Source organism: Chelonia mydas, chromosome 22 (genome assembly GCF_015237465.2).
Source record: "Chelonia mydas isolate rCheMyd1 chromosome 22, rCheMyd1.pri.v2, whole genome shotgun sequence".
In the NCBI taxonomy this organism is placed as follows: domain Eukaryota; kingdom Metazoa; phylum Chordata; order Testudines; family Cheloniidae; genus Chelonia; species Chelonia mydas.
This window is the reverse complement of record NC_051262.2, coordinates 13,344,253-13,356,269: the sequence shown is the minus strand read 5'-3', so window position 1 is coordinate 13,356,269 and position 12,017 is coordinate 13,344,253. Positions and strand designations below refer to the sequence as shown.

The following is a 12,017-nucleotide window of genomic DNA, read 5'->3' as shown; positions in this document are numbered from 1 at the left end:
CTTACCCCCGGGCGGCTCCAGCCAGGCCTGGGAGAGGCTGAGGTTGGGAGTGATGGGCAGGGGGTGGAGTGTAGGTAGTTCCGGGCCCAGTTCAGTTCTTGAGGGTAGACCCCAGTGCCCCTCGCTCCTGGAGGCGCTGGCTCCGGAGGAAGCGGGTGCATCATGGATCAGAACCAGCCACAGCCACGCAACTCCAGCGGGGCTCAGCCACCTCCCAGGAACCCTGGGGAGCTGCTTGGCAGCGCTACTGGGCTTCAAGGGTTAGCATCTATCAGTCCTCCCGCGGCTTCGATTTGAGCGAGGAGCCGGCGGGCCCTAGAATGGGGCCGGCACAGGGCACCGCTTGCTGCTAACCTCTGTGTCCCTCTGTGCCGGCAGTCCCTCTGGAGATGTCTGTGTTCCTGAGAGAGCACCTGAACTACTGGTACAGCCTAAAGGCCTACTACCTGGCCAAGACCATGGCAGATGTGCCCTTCCAGGTGAGGATTCAGCATGGGTGGGTGGGGGGACGAAATAGACTCTCCTAGGTTCGGCCCCTGGGCTGCGCTGCCTACAGGGAGATCCAGGGCTGGCTTCTCCCGGGTTCCTGCCACTCGTGCCACATCCTGGGCCCTGACCCCATTGGAGAGGTGCAGAGAGGGGGGTTCATAGAGCTCCGGAGGTCCCAGATCCCCGCCCTGTGGAGCTCACAGTATAACTTGGACCACTGTGATGCTTGGGGCCACAGAGCGGGGTGCAGAGACCCCGTCATTGCAGGGTGTAGCATGGAGCCTTAGTGGAGGTGGGTCCTGCTGAACCATCTCTCTTCCACCCCCTGCAGGTGATCTGCCCCATAGCCTACTGCAGCATCGTGTACTGGATGACAGGCCAGCCCCCGGAGGCCACGCGCTTCCTCCTCTTCTCCGCCCTCGCCACTTCCACCGCCCTGGTGGCACAGTCCCTGGGGCTTCTGATCGGAGCAGCTTCCACCTCCTTGCAGGTCAGAGGGGGTGCAGGTTTTGGTGGGGACCCTGGGTTACATGACGGGGGCAGCCTCTGGCAGAGTTTGCACCCGTCTGCTCTATCAGGGTCAGTAATCGAGCCAGTGATGTGCCAGGGTGTGTGGATTGCAGGTGTGCTAGGGGGTGTCAGCCCTGTAAGGGCGTGGCTACGAAAGCATGAGCGTGCATGTGCGTGGAAGTGTGCGTGCACACCAGGGCATGTGTGTGGCCATGGGTTCGCGTGACACTGGCTACATGCTGTGCCCCCCCGACCCTCATTGCCATGCCTGACTCCGGCCTGCCTCTGCCTTGCAGGTGGCCACGTTCGTGGGACCAGTCACTGCTATCCCCGTCCTGCTCTTCTCAGGCTTCTTCGTCAGCTTCAAGACCATCCCCACGTACCTGCAGTGGACCTCATATGTCTCCTATGTCAGGTGGGGGCTCGCAGCAGCAGTGGGAACAGGGCACTGGCAACACTCGCGCGTGGATGGTGACTGCCCTGCATCCCTGCTAATGCTCCCCACAGCATTTGGGAAGGCTTTGCAGGGGATTCAGGCCTGGCCCTAGGGCTTGAGGGGACGTCCAGCTACCAGGGACCCCCTCTCAAGCCGTGGCACCTTGCTCCAGGGATGCTCTAGCTGGCGGGTGGTAGGATGCAGGAGAGGCAAGGACCCTGGAGGGATGGTGCCTCCTTGTGGCTGCAGATGGGTTGCACAGACCTGCTGCTTCTTTGAGGACGGAGATAGCCAGCTTTGGGGGAGATGGTTTTACCTGCATCTGTCTGGCCCGCGGCCACACAGCAGTGCCAGTTCTGCAGCTGGCCAGCCTGATACCCCCAAGAGCTACCAGCACCACTGCTGCCCAGCTCCTTGGTGCACAGCTGTGCTGGGGCCTCTCCCGGCCAGCTCCCTGGTGTGCAGTGATGCTGATGCCAGTCTTGGCAGGTGCAGCAGAATCGGTATCACCCGTGGCTGGCTCTCTGCTGCAGAGCAGGCCAGAGGCTCACCCAGTCCGGTGCCAGGTGAGCAGAAGCCACCCAGTGTGTGTGAAAATCCGGGGTGCAGCTGGAACTAATGTTGCTTGTGCTCTGGCACAGGTATGGCTTCGAGGGCGTCATCCTCACCATCTACGCCATGGAGCGTGAGGACCTGGAGTGCCGGGAGACTCCCTGCCCCTTCCAGAATCCCAGCAGGATCCTCCAGGAGCTGGATGTGGAAGAGGCCAAACTCTACCTGGACTTCATCATCCTGGGCATCTTCTTCCTCATTCTGCGGCTCCTGGCCTACCTGGTCCTCAGGTACAAAGTGAAGTCTGAGAGATAAGGGGGCCATCGGAGCCCGATGCCTTTCCCAGACCTGATCTGCCACAGCATGGACATTCCCAAAGGGACTCTCAGTCTGTGTGGAAGTGGGACCACAGGGGAGGCATCGGGGAGGTGGCGGCCAGTCCTGGCTCAGTCGAGAAGGTTTTTTGGGACATCTCGGAACTGTTTTAACCTTTCCACACTCTTCATCGCAAATGTTTTGTACTGTCCTGGAATGCCTCATTCTCTCCCCTGGAGCCGTGTCATCAGATGGATCTTGGATTCCTTCCTCCACCCTGTGCCCCAAACCACCACCTCAGGACACCCACGGAGGCAGCTGTCTTCCAAGCCAGACAAAGAGAGAGCAGCCCGCCAAGAGGCTTTGGGGGAGGGGGTTGCACGGGCCAGAACCCCGTTTACCTCCCGCAAAGCACAGTTTTGTAGCGCAGTGTGTAGTGCAGTGTTTTAACTTGCCTGCGAGTCGATGTCCAGTAGCATGTGTATCCATATTAAGAAGAAATCAGAAGACAACAATCGGCTAAGTGGCAGGAGGCTTTCATGTTTACCTTTAACCATAGTGCCAGCCAATGCCATAGCCCCGGTCTTTTTCTGTAGACTTCCCTTTTTCATAAGGAAAAACCAAAACCAAAAGACAACCCGGCAGCGCTTAGCACAGGAGCAAGTACTGTCGCTCTGGGGGGATGCGGGTCGATCAGGCCTCTGCGTTTAGGATTTGGCAGGATGTAATATTGGTAGAAACATTTCAATGAAATTTTTTTTAAATGTTTTTTCGGGAGGTGGGAGAGTTTCCGCCCCTGCTGGGTTTGCCACCAGGGCCCTGCCATGTTGGACTACTGCATGAGACCCAGGGAGTGAAGGAGCAAACCTGGCTGGCCATGTTGAAACTGACCAGTTTCCTTGGGAGCTGAGTAAATGGTGAAAAGGTAAGGGGGCGGATTCTCCATTCTCTTACGCTGGTGTGAATGGGAGGCAGCTGACCTGAAGCCAGCAGAGTTAGGTTGGGTTAGGGTGACCAGACAGCGAGTGTGAAAAATCAGTAATAGGAGCCTATATAAGAAAAAGACCCAAAAATCGGGACTGTCCCTTATAAAATTGGGACATCTGGTCACCCTAGGCTGGGTTGAGAGGAGGATCTGGCACAGTGATTGACCTCAGTGGAGTTTCTGCTCCCCTGTGAAATCAGAATCAGTCCCTAGGGGCCCAATGCTGCAGACCACTTGGGTCTGATTCTCCCAGTTCACCTACACTTTGCATCGTCACTTACACCTGCACAAAAATCCTGCCGAATCAGAGCGGAGATGTTTTACCCTTGCTTTGCACAAGTGTAAAATGATGAGACAAGGTGCGGGGCATTGATGAACCAGCCCCATTGAGATTAGCAGGATGTGGCCCTGAGTGGCACGAAAGGTGCAAAGTAAAGGAGCTCTCCTTTGTGTTTAATAACCCCCAGTCTTGTTACAATGCATGGAAGGACATTTTCATTTGTGGCTGATAATGGGACAATGCCCCTTTTAAAGTTTGGCCTTGCAGCTGAAGCCCTGAATAGCTGAAGACAAACGAATTTCAAAACCTCCCTGAGCTCCCTAATCAGTAATAGAAAAAGCAAGCACAGAATTAAAAATCCCCAGTGCGTTTGTGTTCAGCCCAAAACAGTGTTTACCGTGTGTAGCAGTTGTGTACAGAGCATTTTGCAGGGAGACATTTAGCTGGTGTCAATCGGCATAGCTCCAGTCACATCAGCTGAGGGTCTCCCCTTGTATGAGCTAATTTATTTCGGTGTATGCCTGAAGTGGCAGCTCTGTAAAGCTCTTGGTACTTAAAACATGATCCGTAGCTATAACTGGCAAATAACTTGTAGCAGAGGGAATTTCAGGGGCAGGGGAGAAGAGAAGATGATTTCAGCTGAGATTTGGGAAGAACTGGGAGGCAGAGAGCTGAGCTATTTGAAAGCGATTCCTCCCGTCTTTGACATGCCAAGGCTTGAGCTCAGTATTCCATGTTTCCCCTGCAGTAGCTGACAAGCCAGTGTCCAAAGCAGAGTGTTTTCCTGTGCTGCTCAAAGCATTTGCAATGCCTGCAATCAAAGCACCTTGCTCTGCTGGGAGCAGGTCAGGTCTTGCACGCTAATCAGAGTCAGGCTTGGTCAGTGTTTGGATGGGAGTGGTGTTGGAGAGTCAATGGGAGCTGTTCTTCCCTTTAGAGGCCATACTGAGCCCATGGTGCCATTAGGGGGAGCTTGTAGTCAAAGAGGTGTCCTTCAGAAGAGCCTTGAAGTCCAGGCCCTGCAAACTTTAATCTTGTGGCTTGTTTGTCAATCAGGGGTTAGCCTTGGAGTCCTGGCCAAATTCCAGCTCAGGTTTCCCTTCCCTAAAGTCCTTAGCAGCTGCAATCAGAGACAGGATTCTCCTTTGTTTCTTGCCCTGAGGTGCTATGTAGAGTTGCTGTGCTGTGTCAAAGAGCTGCTGTGTTCCAGCCCAGAGGGGGCTGCATGTGTGTAGTTTGTCGAGTGCTTTAGGACCATCCCAGGGGAACGGGTGCTCTAGAAATGGAGGCTCCAGAGCCCTGAACTCGGGTGTTTGTAGGGCAGGGAAGGAGGAGCTCAGTTAAGCTCCACATCTGCTCTGTTACTGGTTTGGGGCTTAAACAAGCCACTGCCACTCCCGTGTTTCAGTTCTCATGGAGGAGATGGGGAGGGAGGGGATTAATGCTGTGGGGCTGCCTAGAGCAGGGGTGGGCAAACTGCCCTGGCCCTGCACCGCTTCCAGAAGCAGCTGGCACCACATCTCTGTGGCCCTGCCTCGCCCCCCCCCCCCCCCCCCCGGCTCCTCCAGGGAGCCTGCCTTAGCCCCGTTGTGGGCCTCTGCCACCCCGGAGCCGCTCAAGGTAAGTGGCGCCGGGCCAAAGCCTACACCCCAAACCCCTCCTGAACCTCTCCTGAGTCCCCTGCCACACCTCCTCCTGCACCCCAACCTCTTGCCCTGACCCCAACCCCTTGCCCTGAGACCCCTCCCAACCCCCTGCCCCAGCCCTACATTCATGGCCCTGCATGCAATTTCCCCACCCAGATGTAGCCCTCGGGCCAAAAAGTTTTCCCACCCCTGGCCCAGAGCCCTGATCCTGATAAGGGGCAGTATGTAGAGGGCAGGGGACCCAGGTGTTGGAGGGTGAGAGCCAGTGAGATGACCCAGTGCAATGCGATTCAAGCAGCCTGGGGGCTAACAAGGACCCTCCATCACCACTCGCTCCTCTTTCCTCCTTGCTTTCACTCCTTCCCCTCTCTCTTTCTCATTCCCCTTTTCTCTGTCCCTCACTCCATGGGCACAGGCAGGGAAGGTCCTAGGTCCTCGCGTCCGGCCCCTGCTGTCGCTGGGAACCCCATCCTACAGCCCCATCCAGAAACTTACCAGGCTCCACCTTCAAACCAGTCAGGCTGCTTGTCGCCACAGCTCCTCATGAGAGGCTTGGCTGGTGGTTAGAAACTGTGACACTTTCCCCTTCCCTGCCCTCATCTCTCTTTCCTCCCTTGCTTTCCCTTAGGCCTGGGTTCTAAGCTATCCCATCTAACTGTGTCGGCGCTGGGGGCTGCCCTCGTTAACTGTATTAGTACCAAAGCTGTGCGTGGCCCAGCCGTGAACATACACTACATCCCTAACATAACCCCCGGGTCGGTCTATCCCCTCTTGGTGTAGGGAGACCCCCGTGATGGGGTCTGAACCCAGCATAGGGTCCTGCTCTGCAATAGATTCTCCTCCCGCTCAGCCCTGCAGGAAGCAAGTATGGAGGGGCAGAGATGCTAGGAGCCCTCCAGGCCAATGCCTGGTGTAGCAACGTGCTGCTCACGCTGTCTCAAGGTCGGAACCCATGCCACCTACGCCCAAGACATCCTCCAGTGGTCTAAACCCCTCTCCAGCATCAACTTTGCTCAGTAGCGGCCCGAGCTGCTGCCCCTCCCAGAAGAACTAGGGCTGTTTGTGTGGTGTTTATTGGGTCTCTCTTGCTGGATGGACTGGTCCTGAGTTTCTCACTGCGCTGCCTCTGGCGGGGGCAGGTGGTGCGCGGTGGACACCGGGGGCCATGCAGGAATCAGGAGCTGCTCACCGTGGATCTCCAACCCTCTGGGGGATTTTGAGTCCCAGTTCTCCCAGGCTGGAACTTCTCCTCTCCCTTCACCTGCACAGGAACGAATGGGGTCCCCGGCCTGAACTGGACCTGGATCTTAGCTGGGGCAGCGGGATCAAAGCAGCAGAAAACTGGATGTGGGCTCCATTGCCTGGTACAGTTCTTCCCTCCCCACCTGTCTCCGGAAGCTGCGTCCCTCCTGCGTCTTGTGGTAGTGGGGCCGGGCCATGCTGCAGGAGCACAGCTCAGAGACGGGACCAGCTTGGTGCGTCTGGTGGTTCGGCAGGTCGGTTATGGCTTGTGAGCCTCGGTGTGGGACCCTGGCTGCCGAGGTTTAGATTGTGTCTCCCTGGGCTCGCTAACCTCTGACCTGCTGCGTGGGGACAAGCATTGCTCACTGACTCCTGAATACAAAGCACAAGGGGTCCCCGGGTGGAGCCAGCCAGACTTGCTGAGTGAGCTTTGGGGTCAAGGCTGATTGCTGGGCAGAGACTCCTAGGCCCCAATTCCCTGGTAACTAGATAATCCATGACCTCAGGGGGAATATGGAAAGGGAGACAACAGCAAACCAGCCCCACTGACAAGTCCTGTGTTTGGCCATCAGGGTGGCATGGCCAGGCTGGGTAGCAGAGTCATGGGCTGACCCTCAGGGGACTGAAGAAAGCCGGGGTGTGCTGGCAGGGGAGGGGCTGCTGCCTAGGCTGCCCCGGTCTGTAGATACCTACAGGCTCTGGAGCTGTCCGGCCAGCACTTTTCCTAGATTCGTACAGGCCGTCAGCCTCCCGTCCCAGCCGCCCTCCTGTGCACGGTGCCTCACTCAGCCTGCTCTAGCTGGCTTCATTCTCCAGATGGTCAGGTGCTGTCCCAAGTTTTACAGATGGGGTGTGGGACAGACCCCTGGCTTGCGGGGTCGGGGGAGAATGGCTGGCTGGGGTGCCCCCTTTCCCGGGCCCATGATGGCAGCTGTTCTGAGCGGCACTGAATGCACAGTGCTGTTGATTGTATGGACTGTGAATGGGGCACCGGCACATCAAACCTACTATGCCGGATCAATGCAAGGTGGAGAACTTATCTCTGGGAGGCCACCTGCCCTCAGCCCCTTTGGTATCGCGGCTGCTGTCAACCAGGGATGGAGGGAGACTGGGCAAGCACCTCCCAGCTGGCTGCTTTAGTGACCGCGCGCCTTTACCCGCACGTCCCAGGGCGTGTGCGGAGACGGCGCCCATGGTCCAGTATGCGAGATGGTTAATGCTGCTAATGTTCGGAGGTGAGGAAATGCTCTGCCTGTCTGAGTCGGATTGGCAGGGTGCTGCTTCATAGGCAGGAGGGATTGCCCCCTCCTCCTGGTGTTAATGGGGGGGTCACACAGGGATGTCACTGGCAGCAGTCCAGGCAGCAAGCCGCCGTGGCCATGCAGCTGGAGGAAGGCCGGTCTGCTCCAACCTGCTTGGAAGTGGAGTCTTCTCTGTGACTTGCTGCCCGAGACTCCAGCCAAGCTGCTGCTTCAGGTCAAGGACAGCCGTGTAGCCCAGAGGATGCCATCTCCTTCCTTCTCTGCCTGCCTGCCTCCCCATTGCCTACCTCTCCTTGCCCTGGGAAGATGAGGCAGGGGGGCTTTCCCTCCTGTCTCCCCTAGCGTCACAGCATGCCAGCCGTACAGGGTGCGGGCTGTGACTTGTGTTCCTCTCGGCAGGATGGGGAGAGGCCAGGCAGTTGTGACCCGCCACTCACAGTAATAATGCCGGCTCTTCGTTGATACGTGGCCTGGGGGGTTGGTGCAATCCTGTCTCTTCCTTCTCCTTCCTTAAACGGGATCAGAAAAAGCAACCAAAGGGCCTCCTCCCATGCCGGGGAGTTTGACATGAAACTCCCGTCCGCATGGGTGTCGGTGGCAGGGCGTGCTCCAAAGAGGGCAGCTGGGCGTGCCAGAGCTTTGTCTCTCGCACCAAGTTCTTTCACATGGCCCGCTGCTCCTAGGATTGTAACAAGTGACTACGATGCACTTTAATAGAGCATGCTCCTTGGGGCGCTTTGACATTGCCAGTCACTTTGGGGGGCACTATGTTCCTTCTGGATGCCAATTTATGTGGCACCAGGGCTTGGCACCCCCTCTCTGGGTAGGGAAGTCTTTCCTGCATGTCTCTTTGGGATAATCAGGAGGTGAGTGTTACGGGCGAAGGAGCGTTCTCTGCCCCCTCCCTCTCCATTTTCCAGTCCTGTTCCTTCCTGTAATGTTCCCAAACACTGGGTCCCAATGCACCAGTGGGTCACGGGAAGATTTTAGATGGGTCGCCACATCCAGGGCTGGATTAAACCATCACTGGGCCCTAGGTGAACATACCCTTCTTCCTGCCTGGTGCAGAGGGGAGGCCCAGCAGAGGGGGTGGGTGTTGCAGACAAGCCTGCCCTGCGCTCACGCCACAGAGGCAGCTCCTGTCGCACAGGCCTGGGCCTGGCTCCCTGCTCCAGGCGTTATGACTGGCGCACAGGGTCACAGGCGTTGTGACTGGTACACCAGCTCACAACACTGGGAGTGGGGAGCAGGACCCAGTCCTGTGGGACAGGAGTCGCCACTGGGGGAGGGAGTACAGGGCAGACTTGGTCTCCAGCCCCTCCCCCAGGACCTCCCCACACACAGGGCTGGGATTCGGGTTGTGGTGCCGGGCCAGAGGGTGCATAAATGTAATGGTATGTCACCAAAAAAAGAAACTGCAGTTGGTGGATCACCCCAGTAAAAAGTGTGGGAACCACTGCTGCAATGCACTTTTAATGGACAGCAAGTCCTTGTTCAGGCTGCTGATTGGGGTTTGTGTCCTTTGCAACATAACCTGAATGACCTTATGTGTTTAGCTTCTCTTTAAAACTGCTCCACCCACCGGGAGAGCTACTCCCATCCAAAGGCATAAATGCCACACGTGCAACTTCTCTCTCCGGGCACTTACATAAGCACACACACACACATACTCTCTGATACAGTCTGGCACACTTGCATGCCCTGATACTCTTATTCACACGTACAAGCGAAGCAGATTCACAATCAAACCACTGGTGCTAAGGCTTGCAAAGGGAAGAGGCTGGGCCATGGATGGGGTGGGGGGCGCATTTCCAGGTCTCCACCTTCCCCTCGAATCAGGCAATAAACGTGTTTTGTTTCGATCCGTGTGGACAAAGTTTGTGTCATCCAGCCACCAAGTGAGCTCCTGGGCCAGAGAGTGTCACATGGCTATCTCAGCTGTTCCATGTTTCCCATCGATATCTCAACAAGGCTGGTGTGTGTGTGTTCTAAGTCTCTTTTCAAGTGTTCTTCATGTTTGTATAACCAGATGGGTTTGTATAGGGAGTGCGTATGTGTGTGTGTGTACGTGTGTAGCATAGAGAGGTCTGGCCAATAGAATCTGTCACGGGCCACCTAATCATAAGAGGTGTGTCTGTTTAATTGGGACCGAGTCCCACAACCAATGCGTTTCAAACCATGGCTAACAGTCACCGTGAGTCTGTTTAAATGGCTTCATGTGCAAACCCTTTGCTACAGCGGCCAGGTGTGACACGCTGTCTGCCAGCATTCAGGACACATTCTGCCATCTCTTTGTTCACTGGAGGTGGCTACGTGGATCCACATGACCTTGCTATCATTTCCCCAAGCCTGGCCCTCTGCATATCTTTTCAAAACAAGTGGTGAAAGGGAAGCAAATCTCTCCCAGCCTGAGAGCTCCCCTTGGGAAGCTGGCATGTCTCTTTCCCAATGAGGGTCAGTTCCAGTGAAGAGGATTGTGCTGTCTGCACACACGCACATGCAGGTATAGTCTGTCTGTAGCTCCTGACTTCATGATGGTGTCTTTGCAGAGACGTTACTAGTTTAATCTCGACCACCATCCAGATTCACAGGGTGACAGGAGTCAGCAGCTAGTCAGACATTTTGCAGTTTAATTCAGTGTTCCTGAGATGCCAGCTGTACTCGTTGGATTTCACACCCTTAATAAAACCTATATTTATACTGTACATGTCAGAGCGCCTCTTCCGTCTCTGGGGGCCTGAAGGGCATGTGTGTAGGGGGTCTAGGCAGTGAATTTGTTTGCCAGTGTGTACATGCTGTTCTGGGAATGTGTGTTTATGTGGGATGGGTGTGGGCATGTGGTTTTGAGTGGCTAGGGAAGCAGGCGTGTTTTTCTTTGGGGGTGCAGTTGTGAGCTCATGTGTATTGTGTGTAGGGTCAGGGGTATGAGTGTGCGTGTGCCCGTGTGGAGTGTGTTGCTTTGTGTGCAGCGATGCAGGTGCACATGCCCTGAGTAGAGCTGTGAGCGTGTGCAGGGGTGCGCGCGTGTGAAGGGTGTGAGTGTGCTGGTGAATGTTTGGGGTTGAGAGTGCGTGGGGGTCATCTCGGCAAGTGTGGCTGACGGAGGAGAAACCTCACATGAGCCAGACCCAACATACAGCGGGGGGTTAACCCTGCTCTGAGAGGGTCAAGGTCAGATGGTGTTTAATGACCCAGCTTTGTCTTCATTGTGGGGAGTGGGGAGGATGATTCCTACAGGCACTTTCCAGGGCAGGATGCAGGAGGTTCTTTCCTGTCCCTGGTAAGACCCAGGGGCTTCTCTTGTCAAGTTGACAAGCAGGTCTCCCGGTTATTCGTTGCCAGTGTAAGTCATTTAGGACTGGAATTCTGCCCTCGCCCAGTGAAAACAGGCACATGAGAGAATGCATACGACACAGGGCTGACACAGCTCCTGTTGGGAGACACTGGGACGGGCATGTCTGCGAGCTCCCCCAGTCAATGCCCCCGCCTCTTTTCCCCATAGCACTTCACATGGGCCTGGGAGAGCAGGGCCCTGTCCCTAGGCCGCTTCCTTCTGGGAAAGGTTGGGACTGGAGCACCTGGGAGCTTCCCCCATCAAGTGCTCCTCAGTGTTGCTGCAGTAACCACCATCTGTGCAAAGCTCGAGGCACTGGATGGCTGTTGCATTTTTACCCTTCTCATTCAGCGCCTGGGCTGACAGGAAAAGCCAGAAAAGCTCTGAGTCACCTCCCAGGGCGAATCCTTCCCTAGAAACGGATGGGTGTTTGGTTGCCAAACCCCAAAAGACAGTTGTGCCTGTAATACCGAGGAAGGAAGTGGAGAATGACTCCATCCCACCCGTGTTCCTGCCTGCTGGGAGCTGTTCCCTGCAGCTGCAAGAGTGGAACCACGGACTGTAACAGGCGAGTTGCAAAATCCCTCTTAGGGCCTTGTCCCCGACTGTAACAGCAGCAATGGTCATTGTTATTTATGAATGATGTTATCTTAGTGCCTAGCAGCCATCGTCAGGGATCAGGGCCTCGCTCTGCGTGGGGCTGGACGTACACGACAAAAAGATGGTCCCTGCTTCAAACAGGACTTGCCGGTCCTTCCAAACACAGCTAAAATAAAGATTGCTCAGGAGCCATATTTCCTCCCCCTTGTCCTGTCCCCCCACCCCCTGAATCCACCACTGTCGGTCGTCATTGCTCTTCACATTAAGCATCTTAACAATTCGCCAGCTCCTTGCCTGGGTAGGTCTGTAAAGCCCAATGCACCCCCCCTACGGTGCTGAAGCCATACCAATGATCGCTATGGCCAT

General features: G+C 56.0%; 1 protein-coding gene across 4 annotated transcripts in view; it reads left to right on the top strand.

Moving 5' to 3' along the window:
- Positions 1-10,422, top strand: part of ABCG4 (ATP binding cassette subfamily G member 4) — a 30,908-nt gene extending 20,486 nt beyond the window's left edge. For all 4 annotated transcript variants that reach the window (XM_043534092.1, XM_043534091.1, XM_037882489.2 and 1 more), the window contains 4 exons: positions 379-479; positions 821-979; positions 1,296-1,414; positions 2,077-10,422. In XM_043534092.1, coding sequence (XP_043390027.1) covers positions 379-479; positions 821-979; positions 1,296-1,414; positions 2,077-2,302 — 605 coding nt within the window. In that variant the 3' untranslated portion in view covers positions 2,303-10,422. The remainder of the gene's footprint in view (positions 1-378; positions 480-820; positions 980-1,295; positions 1,415-2,076) is intronic.
- The last annotated feature ends 1,595 nt before the right edge of the window (positions 10,423-12,017 follow it).